General features: G+C 36.6%; 2 protein-coding genes across 2 annotated transcripts in view; both read left to right on the top strand.

Moving 5' to 3' along the window:
• The first annotated feature begins 2757 nt into the window (after window positions 1-2757).
• On the top strand, window positions 2758-11307 carry LOC107667039 (prostacyclin synthase-like). Its single transcript, XM_016458618.1, has 10 exons — window positions 2758-2887; window positions 2991-3114; window positions 4039-4214; window positions 4375-4521; window positions 4932-5056; window positions 5199-5380; window positions 8316-8454; window positions 8836-9017; window positions 10267-10418; window positions 11062-11307. Exons 1-10 carry the CDS (start codon window positions 2823-2825, stop codon window positions 11204-11206), a joined length of 1437 nt encoding a protein of 478 aa, XP_016314104.1. The 5' UTR covers window positions 2758-2822; the 3' UTR covers window positions 11207-11307.
• A 1697-nt stretch (window positions 11308-13004) lies between these two features.
• LOC107667042 (potassium voltage-gated channel subfamily B member 1-like) overlaps window positions 13005-17233 on the top strand; it is a 34564-nt gene continuing 30335 nt past the window's right edge. Inside the window, exons 1-2 of the mRNA XM_016458622.1 lie at window positions 13005-13216; window positions 14744-15400. Coding sequence (XP_016314108.1) covers window positions 14825-15400 — 576 coding nt within the window. The 5' untranslated portion in view covers window positions 13005-13216; window positions 14744-14824. The remainder of the gene's footprint in view (window positions 13217-14743; window positions 15401-17233) is intronic.

The following is a 17233-nucleotide window of genomic DNA, read 5'->3' as shown; positions in this document are numbered from 1 at the left end:
GGTTTGAACTGAAATTACATGAGTGTCAGTAAATGACCAAATCTTCGTTTTTGTGTGAGCTATCCTTTAAAATGTATCATTAACTGCATAGGAGTTTACCGAGACTGTCTGCTCAAACACTTTCTCTCTGAAAAATAACTGCTGAACATCATTACAAACTTTCAGCCAACAGTCTATTAAAACACTGCACTGCCTCTTTCCTTAAATTATTCTGTCAAAACTTTTTAGGACTTGATATTCTGCCATAAATTCAAATGCATTCATATATTTTAAGTGTGGTCAAAAATGGTCAAAGTGTGGCCAAATTCTTTTTTGAAGCCAGAAAATAGAGACATTATAGATTTAGACACAAAGAAGTGATTATTATCATAAGTGGTGCCAAGATTTTAGCTTTCTTCTGCTTATTCACTGGGAAATTATTATCATTATTTTTTTCCCCTTTACAGAGATCACAGCAGTCAAACGATGCCTCTGTCATATCGATTAGTGCAGTCCTGTGCATAATGCCTCATTAGTTTGAGTGGCCTTTGAACTGCTGGGACCAGATGACATTACAGTCCATTGTTGCACGGGTGGCCCGATCATTTTTGGGTACATAAGCCAGGTTACAAATCTTATCAGATTTATCTGGCAGGCGAGATGAGAATTACGGTAAGTATGAAATACTGAGCAATATTCCATCAAGAGTTCCATAATGCGAGCATGTGGGAATGAATATAATGGTGTAGCATGTTTTATTAGATATACTCAAGATTTACAAAGGATTTAATTGTTTTGTCACTGTCTGCTTTTGCTTTTAGGGCTTGGGATGTCAAATATTTAATATGGCAAATGAAATGACTCTTTAGTGTTATATTCGTCAATGCCTATTAAACTTAGATAATAGCTATTGAAGTATGACCACAGAGTTCATTCTTTCTTCCTGTTACGTAACTAACACAATGGAATTATTTCCAATACAAATTCTCAAATTACAAATCACAAAACACTGTTTTAAATGGTGCAGAAATAACGCCTACATACCTCAACAGCATAAGGTACACTGCAATTAAATCAGCAATTTATAGTTCGTAAAATTCTGAGAACTGACATAGCAGAACATTAAAGTGTCTAAGAAGCTCAGAATCAGTGTGACTCAGTCGCCACCTTATGGACTGTTTTATGCAATAGTCTTGGTACAGCTCATCAACTGACTGAAATGAATAGGCACATTTCTTACGTAAAAGCTTTTTATTTCCCTGACAATGGGCTTTGCTACAAATACTTTTGGCATAGAATTCAGCCTCTTTTGCCAGGATGTAGGTGTGACTTATAGACAGTCAGGAATTGACAAGCCTATATTTGTCTTGGATTTTAAACTGTAATTTTAATTAAAACTCTAAATTTTTACTTATATTTATTGTTTCATTAATATTTATAATATATTTGTAATACATATTTATTGCCTTAATTAAGTTATGCTTGCATTCTTCAAACTGTCATCATTATTAATAAATCTAGATACCCATAAAGCAAAATTGTGTATATCAGCTCCCTTCTTACATTTAAAGTTCATTTAAAATCAAGTTGAATAGTTTAAATGCCCCACCTGTCATTTAGCAAACACATCTACAATGATGTACACTTTGTCATCAGAAATGAAGGTAGAACATGAAGACATCACACACACACACACACACCCTTAATCTCTGAAAATGGCTGAGCAATAAAAGATACACCTAACGTGATTCATGTTAAAAGATCTCACATATTTACTGAGTTCACTAGGTCTCTAAGCATTCGTATACAGGCTACTAATTCCAGAAGTAACATATATCAAACATATGTAAACAATGTCTGTCAGAGTGAAAAAAAAGGGAAGTAGGCTACTTTGTATGTGGGGGTGCTGTCTTTTGTTTGACATTTGATTTTCTGATGATTAATTTGCTGGAGATATTTTGATACTTCTGCATTTTAGATATTTGAGACAATGGTTTTATATCTAGTCTTTATACATAGTTTATATTTTATTCCTTCAATGAGTTTTCACATGTAACCATCAATATTTTATAAAAGTGTTTTCGATAATTAGACGCTCGCAAACAGAAATCAGAAGAAGAACATAAGAACATTTTTATTTTCTTTTTTAAAGTTGGTAACCAAAAAGTTGATGGTATACATTGACTTCCATAGTATGGTAAAAATACTATGTAAGTCAATAGCTATACCGTCAACTTATGGTTACCAGCATTCTTCAAAATATCTTCTTTTGTCAAACAAGTTTGGACCAATTTGAGGGTGAGTAAGCCTAAATAATGACAGAAGTTTTATTTTTGGGTAAACTATCCTTTTAAGGATCGGTATCGGGCGGTATATTTGACTAAAAAAAGCATTATCAACCATTTTGTTATGGATTTGCATATATCACCAACGGCCTTTGTTTAATATTGTAAAAGGTAAGGGCGCCAAAAGACACATTTTGTACTAGATGAACAACACTGCGCCTCGAATTCACTGAGGAAATTCTTTAAAACGCTGACAACTCGAAGGTCATTGCATACTTCGCACACATCGTATTTTTCGGATTGGTTTCACTAAAAGTAGGTTTTGATGTGATTTATCATTACTAATCATCATGACGAACCGTCATGTTGTTTCCATAACAGGCTAAGTCAGAAACTGCTTAAAAGATGTCATTGTTAGGTTAAGTCATATTCAGTCATTTACACGCCCACCACTTTTGAGTGCACTTGTGAATTTCGTAATGTAATGTGACGTATGTTAGTGTGTCAGTTCAGTATTTAACTTCTGGAAAGCAGAGCAGGAGATTACACACACTCTGCATGATGTGGACTGCGCTTCTCCTGCTGGGACTCGCTGTTCTGTTGCTGTACGCGAGACGCACGAGGTGAGTCCAGACCAGTCCGACCAGCTCCTGAGTCTGACGGACGACACTTAAACTTTACAAATACGCTTAAACGATTACGAATTAATCTTGTCGTTTTTTGCAGACGAAGAAACGAGCCTCCTCTCGATAAAGGAATGATTCCCTGGCTCGGTCACGCGCTTGAGTTTGGCAAAGATGCTGCTAAATTCCTGACACGAATGAAACAGAAGCACGGCGACATTTTTACTGTGAGTTCTTGAGGTCACATTTTGGTTGAGTAAGATAACACTATAATTAAAGCAGCAATCTGTCATAATGTGCAGTTTTTGTTAATGGGTAGTTGAGAAATATAGTTATTTTAAGAGAAATTTCACTTGAATATGTAAATGAAAAGTGCATGTTTTTGTGTTGTGACAGGTTAACAAGGTTTCGAAATGTTAAGGGATTTTGGAGTTTGCTTAAATAGTTAAAAGTACAAATATTTCATATAGTCTCGCAACTTAGGTGAGATTAGAAGAATATATTTAGAATGTATACTGTATGCATGTATATTCTTCTAATTTGACCTAAGTTGAGAGACTATATTAAATATTTGTATTTTTAACTAAACTCCAAAATCCCTTACAACTTTGAAAAACTTGTTTATTTATATATATATATATATATATATATATATATATATATACTATACATATGCATACATCAAATATATTATACATGTGCATATTGTATATTATCGATAGTATAATTTTTGTTATGACTTTTGACTACAGGGATGACTTGTGACTTTCTTCTTGCTGCAATTCGCATTTGTGATTTCCAATATTAGTACTTTGACTTTATTTGTTCATACTTGCAACTAAGATTTACAGCTACAGCTGCTTATAATCGTAATGGTACATTTTACTGATGCAGTGCAATTATTCCCGGGTCCTGAGGAAATGACCTGGGCTGCATTTCTCTAAAGCATAGTGAGCTAAGTTGATTGTAGGGACCATTGGAGGCAGTGGTACCTACCCTTAGTCAGCTGTTTTCTTAATAAAACTTTATCTAGAAATTGCAACTGTATATGAGAGTTTAGATGACAGTCTTGTTCTCTTACATGACATTTCCTGTGCCAGCTTCCTTTCACTTGTTTTTAGCACTAACCACACTCATCTAATGTGAACCAGGTGCGTGCAGCTGGACAATATATCACTGTTCTGCTGGACTCAAATTGCTATGATGCTGTCCTGTCCGATGTGGTCTCGCTTGACCAGACCGGCTATGCTCAGGTCCTAATGAAGAGAATCTTCAGCCTGAATCTGCCCAATCACAACCCTGAATCTGAGAAGAAAAGAGCAGAAATGTAGGTTTCTAATAACGTTAAATCTCTCTGTCAGAACTACTGTCATCTTGAGAATTTGCTTTAAATGTTTTTCAGATGCTGAATAGATCTTAAGATAACATCAAAGCTGAAATATCAATTAATCTGAACCATATATATGTTTTGTGTGTGTTTTGACTAGGCATTTTCAGGGGTCCGCTTTAACCCAACTCTGCAGCTCAATGCAGAACAACCTCCAGCACCTTGTGACCCCTTCAGAAATGGGCCTGAAAGTATCTGAGTGGAAAAAAGACGGACTCTTCCATTTTTGCTACAGCTTGCTTTTTAAGTACGCCAATCTGTAAAATCAACATGCTAGTAACCCTGATTCACTTATGCACTGCTTGAGTATGTAGGTTTAATACTTTATTTGGCATTCATTCTGTACCAATCAACAAGCAGAGACTGTCCCACCCAAATGCTGGCACAACATAATTATCACTCACTATTGTACAGATAAGACCTGTTGTCATGCCTGCACAAGGTGCAGCTTGGTTATCTCATGAATGCCTTAAGGTCATTCAGTAAAACGTGGTATTTTGTGACAGTTGTTAAAATTAAAGGCTTAAATGTTGTACTACAGATTTTAACAGTCTGGAAAAACCTGATTTCGTGGAAAATGATTAAGGCTGACTTAGGGTTTTTTGAATGCTATATATCCTCATACCAATCACTATCTGTCTTTCTTCTTCTCTGCAGGACCGGCTATCTTACTGTGTTCGGCGCAGAGAAAAACAACAGTGCAGCACTTGCAGAAATTTATGAGGAGTTTCGCCGGTTTGACAAGCTTTTGCCTAAACTGGCTCGGACTACTGAAAACAAAGGTAATGTGGTTTAATTTGAAAGAAATTGCTTAGAAAAACAGATGTTCTTTCTTCCATTACTATTGTTTTCTTTTAAAATTACACTTCATTAGACATGATTTATTTAACTAACCTGTGTTTTTTTAATGTATACATTCATTAGAGGAGAAACAAATTGCAAGTTCAGCACGAGAAAAGCTGTGGAAATGGCTGACTCCATCACGTTTAGATAGAAAGCCAGAACGCCAATCATGGTTGGGGAACTATGTACAGCACCTGCAGGATGAAGGAATTGATGCTGAGACTCAGAGGAGAGCCATGCTGCTACAGCTATGGGTCACACAGGTGAGTTTCCCTCTGTCTCTATCACTTAGTCGTCCTTTCACAACACATACTTGCAAAAAAATTGAATGCATTGCGAAAAGAATGTTTCTAAAAGACATTCTGTTGTAATAAACGTGCATCATTCAGAAGTTCAAGCTGGTAAGATGTTTTTAAAAGAAGTCTTTATGCTCACCAAAGCTGCATTAATTTGATCAAAAACATAGAAAAACAGTAATATTGTGAAATATTACAATTTAAAATAATTGTTTTCTTTTTTAAATGTAATTTTCAGCAGCTATTACTCTAGTCTTCAGTGTCATATGATCATTTAGGAATTATTCTAATTATGTTGATTTGGTGCTAAAGAAATATTTCTTATTATTATCAATGTAATGCATCCTTGCAGAACAGAAGTATTAATTGAAAGAAAAATCTCACTGACCTGAACTTTTGAATGGTTATGTACAAATTTTTCCCATTCTTTTTCATAACAGGAAAGTGGATGATCATTAATACTGCCAGGCCCCAAAATAGACAATAAATCCTTATGGCTTAAGAAGACCTATAGATACTTTACAGTGCTTTTTTGTCTATTTTGGAGCTCGGCAGTATAAATAACCATTCATTTTCATTGTATGAAAGATCTCCTTTTGTATTTTACTGTGTAAACTGAAAAATAATATAGGGTTGGAACAATATGAAATATTCGGTAAAGTAGTAGTTCATCATCATGAACATAAACTATTCCTTTAAAAATTCCTTTTGTCTGATAGCATGCTTAATCACTCAAAACTACATAGCGGCGATGACACAGTAATACCCCGAGGTTGCCATAGCGATAGGCTGTTTTGCACACCTGATCTTACTGTAAACAAAAGAGCCTGTCACCTCTGGAATGTGCGAGTGCGTGATTTCACTCGAGTTTCACAGAACATGAACACAGAAGTTGCCCAAAGCACACCTGAGATGCCATAGCCAGAGGCCAAACAACACCTACTGAATGATTCCTTTGTAACTGAAGGGAATTAGGTAACGCAGGTGTTGATGCGTCCCTAGTATGTACAATGCATTTGACAGAATTATTACATGCATATTCAAGCTTGTTAACACAATCACATATAAATTATCTAAATAAACGCCATTAGGCACAATTAAAGGATTAGTTCACCCAACAGTGACAATTATGTCATCATATACTCACCCTCATGTTGTTCCAAGCATGTATAACTTTCTATGGAACACAAAATGCATATGTTTATGCGTATGAGGCAGAATGTTCACATTGTTCTTTCTCTACACTGAAAACATGCAGTTTGCTCTATGAAACCCCAATAAAAGTAGTTTATATGACTACAAAGAAAAGTCAAAGGGGTTTGGAATGACAAGGTAAATGAAGAAATTAATTTTGTAATACAATATACAATTGGTTGAACTGAAACCATTCCTTTTTTTTTTTTTGAGTATAGATTTACATTTCCTAAGGCATCATGCAGCAGTTCTCTGCTTTAACCACACGAGAGCAGTATAACCACAGAGAAACAGCTTCACTGCATAATTAGTGATTCTTGCTAATATGATTGCTAATATTGCTCATATTTAAGGTTAGGGATTTGAACAAACCACTAACCATACGTATTAAGCTTTGGCACAGAATAAATTTACAAGAAATCAGGCTTAACATTTTTATCATATATTAAGAATATTATAAAGACTTGAGCCAGTAAGAAGTCACCCAGAGCACCCTACTAAAACCACTCATATTTTCACATTTCACATATTTTAAATATTTCATAATATTACTGTATTTTTTATCAAATAAATGTAGCTTTGGTGAGCATAAGAAACTTTTTTCAAGAACATTAAAAACCTCTTACTGACCCCAATCATTTTAACAGTAGTGTAGTTTTTTCATGCATCTTAGTGTGTGATGGAGCTATGTATAATGTCCAATCCTAAGCTAAAACAAATAAACCCATAGGCTTTATCATGCATAATGTATTGTCATAGCTTGCTACAGCATCTGATACTCTTATAAAACCAACATGTGATGCAATTTCAAAGATATGAGCACATGGGAATTCCCTCTAACAGAAAGTGATTCTTTAGCTTTGTCATGGTATCAGCAGGTTTATTGACAGACAGATTCACCTCTGAGAGTCTGTCTGAGAGTCTTCACCCCTCATTGGCCTTGCCTGTCAGTAAGGAGTCCCCCTGAACCCACAGCAATTGTTGTATGACAGGTTTAACTGCACTGCTTCGCGTGCACTGACAGTAATGTTGATATAAAACCGCTTAAGGAGAAGCAATACGCTGTAGGTTAGAGCCTGCTGTATATTTATATGAAATGTCATAAATCTTCTAACACATCAATGGGTGTCAGGTCACTCACACTTGTTTTGCAGGCAATTAAAAAGGTTCTTTCTAGATTTATTTTATTTATTTATTTATTTAGTCATTTATTAGACGCTTTTATCCAAAGCGACTTACAAATGAGGACAACAGAAGCAATCAATTGTAGTATTAAAACAACTAAAAACAGATCCAAAACTAAAAGCTAAAACTTTATAAATACTACCTATACACATTTTAAAAATAAAGAGATTAAATAAAAATTACAAATGCATACAACAACATTTCAAAACTTAACATTTAAATGAAAAACAACAAATAAAGCTAAAAACAATTCAAAATATTAAAGAACAAAAGGTATAATTTTTATACCCGTCTAACAAAATACTAAATTAATTCAGCTGGACACACTTTCCTTATTTTCTCCACAACAAATGGCCAAGCAAGCGCAGACACTAACAAGATACGCGATACAGAACGGGACCAAACGCGATATCAGCACGTCTCCACACAGTAAACAGATAAAGAGTAAAGATTTAAAGAGTATAAGTGTCAGCCTTTTTAGTGGTTTGTTTGATGGTAATTTAAGGAATATTTCTTTCCTCAGGGAAACTCAGGCCCCACTGCATTCTGGGTACTGGGCTACTTACTCACCCACCCTGAAGCTCTAAGGGCTGTGACAGAGGAAATCCAAGGTGGGAAGCACCTCCGTCCAGAAGAGAAACAGAAAAACACTCCAGTGTTTGGTAGGTCACATAAGAGAAGTGATTTGTCATTATGTAATATATATTAAAAAGTCTTATGTATATGCACATATTTGTGCAATAATTTTTTCCAACATTAATTCCTGAATATATTTATATATATGTCTGTGTGTGTGTGTGTGTGTGTGTATATATATATATATATATATATGTGATGAGAGGGGCGGAGGTGCATTAGCATTTACTCCACCGGCCTCGCTCCGTTCCCACGGCTCTCGGCCCCGCCCCTCTCGTCACAATGTATATATATATATACACGTATATATACATACACCCATATATATTTTAAAATGGCAATTACAAAACCAATTCCAACAAATTTCACTGAAATTAAAACAAAATTTCTGAAATCTGTTTTTACAGATAGCGTTCTTAGTGAGACGCTGCGTCTAACTGCAGCTGCTCTCATCACTAGAGAAGTGAAGCAAGATAAGAAGATTTGTTTAAGCAATGGGCAAGAATACCAGCTCCGACGGGGCGATCGGCTGTGCGTTTTCCCCTTCATCAGCCCTCAGATGGACCCACAGATCCACCAACAGCCAGAGGTGCACTTTCAGATTCCACTTCCATCCTAAACTCAACCAAGCGGAGAGATGAGATTCACTTGGGAGAGAAATAATTTCATTACTTGAAGAATCTGGGCAGATTTTAGATAAATTTGAAATATGTATTGATTTTCACTTTGTCAAAAATAGGTGCAATTGAAAAAATTTAAGGGTAAACCCAAAAATATTCTGTAGACTTACATTAAAGGTACCAAGCAACATCTAGAATATAATAAAGACTTGGAGGTTAGGTCTTGCCAAGAACACCCTAGCAACCACATAGCAACTCTCTGGCATCGTGACTTTTCCATGGGCAAGAAAATGGGGATTTTTTTATATATATATAAAATGATAGACAATATATTTAAATTAAATTAAATGTAACACCTTAGCAATCAGAGAATAAAAAAAAAAAAAAATTAATTATAAAAAATATAATGAACTTTTTACACTTTAGCAACTATGTAGTTTTCAGTTTTTGCAATATAATTTTTACATTTTTTTAAATTAAAATTATACATATATAAATTTTAACATGAGAAGTTGAAAGAAAAATACTTCAAATTTAAACTAAAATAATTACAAAATATAAAAAAAATCACAAGCAAACCAAAAATAAAACAAAGGATTAGTGTTGCTATGCAATGCTAAATTTATTTTCTTTTTTTTTGCAGATAATGCGTTGCTTAGCACATTGCTCTATTAACACACATCACTTATAGATGGCCTAAACCTTTTTAGCTTGAACTTTATTGACGTCCACCATTATGATCAAGCTTGGATTACATTCTGCACAAGTCCAACGGCTAATCTAGTGAGATATCTGGGATTAGCTATTCAAGTGCTATCATTGGCAAAAAGACAAATAGGGGGAAGGGGGTCACAGTTTATAGGCACTGCTGCTGCTCATACTATCTGTGAGAAACAGATGATCGCACTATACACAGTGCTTTGTAGGCCAAAATGCTGACGTTGCATACCGTAGTGTTGTGTATTGGCACTGTGAACTAAAGATCTGATCCAAGCTTCCATGTCAAGCCCACTGATTAATAGTAAATTGATTAACAGCACAGCAAGATGTTGTTCTTGCAAGCAAACATTGGACGCGTCTCACAAACATATCACAAGAGTGCAGTTTCTTGCTTTACTCTATTTCATCAAGACAATTTGATGTTACAAATATTAATATAATACCCGAAGACACAATAATAAAAATGCTAATTCTGCTTGTTTTCTCCTCATGTTACAGATGTTCCAGTTTGACCGCTTCCTTAATGCAGATGGGACAGAGAAGAAGGACTTCTTTAAGGAAGGGTTGAGGGTGAAGTATCCCTCTGTGCCCTGGGGGACCAAAGACAACCTGTGTCCAGGACGCCAATTTGCAATTAGTGCGATTAAAGAGTGAGTATAATTGCATTAACCATATAAGGTGCAGTCACATTTACCATTGCAAAATCCAATCAATTCAGTTATTGGAAGTTTCATGTGAAAGTGATAAAAGTTTTCCACACAGATTCAGCTCAGGTTCAAGTTGTTCATTCAGATTCGCTGCTTCTTAGTTTAAAAGTGTCTTGTGTGTGAGCAGTGCTTCATACATTTCTGTCCCATTGACTGTAGAACTTAATCAAGGTTAGATGCCATATTGACTGTAACAAGGATGAAAACGAGGGATAAACTTGCAGTCTTTACAATGGCATGCACTGTATAAAAGTCCTAGATCATTTTCAAAACTGTTGTATGGAGTTTTTGTCTACTGAAAGTTTTTTCCAAAAAGATGTTTCGTCAGCTGAACAATTGGCATGTTGTTAAACAAAAGTACAGTCCATCGAACGCACTGTTCTTCCCTCACAGCCTCATTTTCATTCCTGTCTAAAGAATCAAAGAATCTTTTTGTCTGTGAAATTATTGCCAAAATTTCACTAATGTGACCGCACCTTTAGTCCTTGTGCTATGCTTTAAATTGATTTGATTCAACAAATGTTATGCTTGTGTCTCTTAGCAACTATAATGACGTTTGGAATTATTCTTTTTCCAATCCCTTTAGGCTTGTGTTCACGATCTTGACTCGATTTGATCTAGAACTGTGTGACAAGAATGCAAAGCTGCCATTGGTAGACCCCACCCGATATGGCTTTGGCATTCTCCAACCAGCTGGCGATCTAGAGATACGCTACAGAATAAGATCTTAATACGCCAAATCGAATTAAAACTGTACAGATAGCAATAGCCTTTTTTTTCTTACCAGTGTCTGAATACTTATTGCAATAATAAATATAGTATTTTTTTTTAACTCTGATGTCATTTGGTTTTATCATCCTTACTTTTCTGCATCCAAGGCCTCAAAATATGTCCTAATTCTAATGCAATTCAACATGTTTTAAATCCCATGAAAAATGCACGATCAAACACACTTGGTTTATTGTCATTTTTCTTCAGTATTTTTGTTGGTCAGGGCCAAAATGATGTGAAACAAAAGTAAAAGTGCTGATAACACATTTTGGAAACATGCATGCCTGCTTTGTTATACAACAAAGTTAAAGCTTCGATCTGTCTGTAGTGTTTTGACTAGGTCAAAGTCACATAGGTTACCCCAGGGTAAAAAAAAGTGAAAAGTGACGCGACGTGTGGCCAAGTATGGTGACCCATACTCGGAATTAGTGCTCTGCATCTATCCCACTACAATCCCTGCCGGTACGAGACTCGAACCCGCAACTTTTGGGTCCGACTCTCTAACCATTAGGCCACGACTTCCCCACAAGGCACTTTTGATTTTTTTTTTCTCCAAAACACTAAAATGCAACAAGCACCACAACATCACTTTCCTAAACACCTGTTTCCTGAGAAATTGAGAAGTCGATCCATTATCTGCAATAAAAAATATCTAATTTGATATAATTCTAAAATAACATATAAACATATATAAAATATATATATATATATATACACACATAATTTATTCTAAAATGTATTATATATAATTTATATTTTATTTCATTTTTTAATGAATACATTTTTTTTTTTATTATTATAATTGTTTTGTTTTTTTCAGATTTAAGATTTATACGGAGAATCCCTAGAAGGGGTTACATTTATTCTGAGACACACACACACACGTCTGGTTTGCTATCCTTGTGGGGACTCTCCATAGGCGTAATGGTTTTTCTACTGTACAGACCGTATATTCTATTGCCCTACACCTAAACCTACCCCTTACAGGAAACTTAATGCATTTTTAGATTTTCAAAAAACTTAATTCTGTGTGATTTATTAGCTTGTTTACCCGTGGGGACCTCAATTTAGGTCCCCACCGTGACATGAGTCCCCATGAGTCTGTGTGTATTCAGGTTTAAGTCCCCACCAGAATAGAAAAACAGGTACACACACACACACACACACACACAAAAGGCATGTGTGTGTTGTGTAAATGCATGTGGTAACAAATTATGCCTGGTCACTATTGCAGCTGTTTCTACACCACATGACTATAATTTAAAAGACAGAAAAGTCCGTCTCAACAGATCAGAAAGGTTTAAGTTTACCCTTAAAATAATTAGGATAGACAATCTACTCTATTTGCTGAAATTCAATATAAGGGCTCTGAAATGTGATGACTGGAGAGTGGAGACCAACTTGTGAGCACCTCAGTACAGCTGCTGTGCTTCACCATGGTAAAATATTAAATGAAGCTCATATATTCAAGGAGCTGCAGCTATGGCTGAACTGATTCAGGGGTTGCTTTGAGCACTGCTCCAAAAAGCGGATGCGTTTCCTAACGCATATGAAATAAGGAGCTATTTTCCGTGTTGCCCGCTCTTCAGGCGCCATTTTTACACAGGTTACTCGTACCGACACAGAAGGAGCTGCTCCAAGAGCCTCTTGGTGCTGGGTGGCAAGGGTTAAACGCGCCGTCTCTCTGCCATTGGGCGGTGAGACTACGGAGAGCCAGCCATCTGCAAGGAAAGCAGCTGTCGCCTTCACGCAAGAGACGTTAGACATCAGTGAACGAAAACAGTGTGGATTCACCCCAAGACTTGTTGATCTTTTTCCATAAACAAAAAGCGGGGCGCTATGTGTATGTCTGGAGAAGAAGAACGAGCTGCTGTCTACTGGCTTTATTTAAACGGTGACGTTCCTGCGTTTTCCCTTATTTAAATGCTTAATTTCACACTGCTGTCAGCAATGAGTCTTCACAAGTTAAGGTGGGCGTTTTTTGTAGATTCATTAGTCTAACTAGTTCTTTCAAAATATTTTACCGTATGCTTAGGTATTATTGATCGTATTGGAAATGTATGGCATGGTGTGCAGATAAGCTATAAGCTTTTTCTAAATAATATTTAATAACATTTACACATGCCATACAAATAACTACAGTTGCCTTGAGGTTGTAATGTTTTGTGGCGTTAATACGTCTGAAGATGCATTTTTTTTTCCATGCAGGATCAATACTGGTGGATGCCACTCCTACAGTGTTTAAATTATATTTAATGTCTTTATAATAGCACTTTCATGTTTTGAATATGTCCTGTATTCTATTCTCCGCTTTGCGTATTTGTCGTCACTTTTTCCTTCAAGTGTACAAGATGATCAATGAAATCACATCATAAGCGCAGCTGCATTGATGTCAGCGATGACCGCCTGATGCAATGAATAACAGTTTATCCAAGAAAAGACGTGCGATGCTCATAAAAATCCATTTTAATTAGCTTCGCAGTGGCTAAACCAAAATGTCTATCATGTCATGTTTTCCTCCTGTTTTTGCATGTTGTTGTTGATGATTTTTAAGTCCAACCGTTGCAGTCTATCAGTCTTATAATTCATGGCAATGGTAACAAAATCTATGAGAGTAAAAAAGACATGCACAGACAAATCCAAATTAAACCCTGCGGCTCGTGACGACACATTGATGTCCTAAGACACGAAACGATCGGTTTGTGCCAGAAACCGAACAGTATTTATATCATATTTTACCTATGATTCACCGCAATGTCCAACTTCCTTGAGCGTGCGTGAGGTGTGTACGCGCTCTGGCGTAGTTTACGTTAATGGGTGTGTTGATATCCAGCCGAAGAGCAATCAACCATAACTTCAGGAGAGCAGGCTCAGAAGTTGGGAATACGTGGAAAGTCACCACTCCCGAATAAGTTCGCGCGAGAGAACGTAATCTTTTAGTTTTAAGTCGGTTTGAACAATCCGGATAAGCGCAAGTACCATTTTGATTAGCCGTCGTACCTACAATGACTGTGCACTGTGTAAACAATGAGTGACGTATACGCGCGAGAGATCACTTCCAGCGCTTGCATAAACTACGCCAGAGCGCGTACACACACCGGATGCCGTGCGCGCGCTCAAAGCAGTTGGACATAGTGGTGTATTAGAGGTAAAATATGATATAAATACTGTTCGGTTTCTCGCACAAACCGATCGTTTCGTGTCTTAGGACATCAATGTGTCGTCACGAGCCGCAGGGTTTAATTTGGATTTGTCTGTGCATGTCTTTTTTACTCTCATAGATTTTGTTACCATTGCCATGAATTATAAGACTGATAGACTGCAACGGTTGGACTTAAAAATCATCATTTGTTCTACTGAAGAAACAAAGTCACCTACATCTTGGATGCCCTGGGGGTAAGCAGATAAACATCAAATTTTCATTTTTGGATGAACTATCCCTTTAACAAACATCATAAAACATGCAGCTCATTTCTTGTTTCTCCTTTCCTCTTCAGCAGCTCAAATAAAATGAAACAGCTCGGAGAACCACTGGTAACACCGCCAAATTCATAGGGTAGTCTGCACAAAAAAACAAAATGGATAAACCCTCCGCAGGAATGAGTAAAGTTGGCTCTCGCTCGACAGCCTCTCTGCCCCCGGAGCCTGTGGATATAATCCGGAGTATGTCGTGCTACCGGCGTGTCAAACTGAACGTAGGGGGTCTGCCGCACGAGGTCCTGTGGAGAACCCTGGACCGACTGCCGCGCACGCGACTGGGCAAGTTACGAGACTGCAAAACCCACGAATCACTCGTGGACATATGCGACGACTACAACCTAGAGGACAACGAGTACTTTTTTGACCGGCACCCCGGGGCGTTCACGTCTATTCTGAACTTCTACCGCACTGGGAAATTGCACATGATGGAGGAAATGTGCGCCCTGTCCTTCAGCCAGGAGCTGGACTACTGGGGGGTGGATGAGATCTACCTGGAGTCGTGTTGCCAGGCGCGGTACCATCAAAAGAAAGAGCAGATGAACGAGGAGCTCAAACGGGAAGCTGATACTCTGAAGGTCCGGGAGGGCGAAGAATTCGATAATACGTGTTGTTCAGAGAAAAGGAAGAAACTGTGGGACCTACTAGAGAAACCAGGCTCGTCTGTAGCAGCCAAGGTATACATCACTACATACACTGACAGCATCTTATCGGACTGATAAATAGGCCGAGATTTAGACATAAACACAAGTTTACAGAAGACCAACTTCCACGATATTATGTATTAGTTCAGAGAGAAAAGGAGACTCCTTCTTAATTTATTATAAATTGCACAGCCCTGCATCTTGAAAAAAAGTCTGCTGATTTGCAAAAAAGGACTAATATCACTTAATTTGATGATGCTGAGTTAAAATTTCATAAAACCGTATATTTTTCACAAAATAAGAATGATATATCAGCTTTAATGCACTTAGCAAAATAAATACAGTCCAATGTCAAAAGTTTTTTTTAAATTACAAAAGGTATCATTTAAATTACAATCTGCAAACGAATGAAAAAAAAAGTTAAAATACTTCTTTAAATGTCAAAGTATTTTCCAGAAACTCAAGTTCACTCACTATTTAGAAGTAGTAAAACACCCACAGATGTAACCAAAAACATCTGGGTAACAGTCATTAGCCATAATTCTAACATTAAAATCAAGATTAGGCATAAATGTTTTCAGAATCATTCATGTCAAAATCGGCTGAGAATGGAACAAATAGATGTAGCTAACCTGGCTCTGAGAAACAGGAATCATGCCTTTGTGGCAGTAGTTCTGCTGATTAAGAGATAATACGACTTCTTCATCTTACAAAAGGTTGTTGAAAGCAAAAATGCTACGAAATGCACATATTTTGTAAGAAAGTGTGACGTGCTAAAACAAAAAGGCACTATTTTTCAAATCAGCACCCCAAAATGAGTAATGAAAGTATTGGATTTAATACACTGAATATGATGCAGAGCAGTGTAATCACACATGTATCATAAACAATAGCCATCCAGCATTCAACATTGTGTGTCAAACATCTTCATCAGCCAAGAAAAAAAAACGCAACCTCCAGATAAGCATATATCAACACTCAATTAGCTTAAAAGGGCAATGTAAAAAGTGCAGTTCAAGCCTCTGGACTCTAACCAAATTGCGGCAGTCGTGTAATCAATCACAACAGAGTGGCACTCTCGTGCTTCTCACATAATTTCAAACGTAGTATTTCCATGTAAACGTTCATTGATCACAGGTGCAGGTCTGACACTTATGTGTGTCTAAAATGGTTTTTGCTTGATATCTTTGGTCTCAGATCAATAGGAACAGAATCTTGGTAGAACGGTATTGTTAGAGATGCAATGCCTATCTGCAAACTTCTGTAGTAAATCAGCTCAAAAGGGAAATATTTATGACTAATTATAACTGGTTATGATTAATAATAAATATTTAGATTAGATCTTCGAATTAACTGTAGCAGAATCAATATTACCATTACTTGATCTGTCCGTCCACTGAGCAGACAAAATAATCATTTATCAATTCAAAGAAAGATTATTTTCCTGGCCAAGGAAGAATACTTTCCTTATTTATGCAGTGCTAGCAGTAATTTAACATATGTAGCAAGGGTTCAAAACATTCATTGACTTCGAATTGTGAGCAGCAAACAGAGGCAATCGATCGTGAATATAAGGGATTTAATAAATGAAACTATATCTAACATATAACTAACTAAGCAAAACACATATATACAGAATGAAACAAAGTAAGGAAAAGAGAGAGGGAAGTAGAAGGATGGCAGTATTTCACATCAAGTTTAAACACAACCTTTGAGAATCATCAGAGAATCAAAAATCACCTTAAAAGGGGCTGAAACTTAAACACGCATTTAAATAGTTGTAAACGGTTACTTGCATTGGCTTCGATCGCTGAACAAGAGTTCTGATGTGGTAGACAACGGAGGTCTTTGATGAGTTCGTTAGGA

Source organism: Sinocyclocheilus anshuiensis, unplaced genomic scaffold, assembly GCF_001515605.1.
Source record: "Sinocyclocheilus anshuiensis isolate Anshui unplaced genomic scaffold, SAMN03320099.WGS_v1.1 scaffold615, whole genome shotgun sequence".
In the NCBI taxonomy this organism is placed as follows: domain Eukaryota; kingdom Metazoa; phylum Chordata; class Actinopteri; order Cypriniformes; family Cyprinidae; genus Sinocyclocheilus; species Sinocyclocheilus anshuiensis.
Note: the sequence above shows the minus strand (reverse complement) of the source record. Positions and strands in the feature narration are given on the sequence as shown.

Coding starts and splice junctions, on each gene's coding strand:
- LOC107667039 (XM_016458618.1), top strand. CDS start 2,823: ATGATGTGGACTGCGCTTCTCCTGCTGGGACTCGCTGTTCTGTTGCTG. Junction 2,888..2,990: donor CTGTACGCGAGACGCACGAG/GTGAGTCCAGAC, acceptor CGTTTTTTGCAG/ACGAAGAAACGAGCCTCCTC. Junction 10,419..11,061: donor GCAATTAGTGCGATTAAAGA/GTGAGTATAATT, acceptor CAATCCCTTTAG/GCTTGTGTTCACGATCTTGA.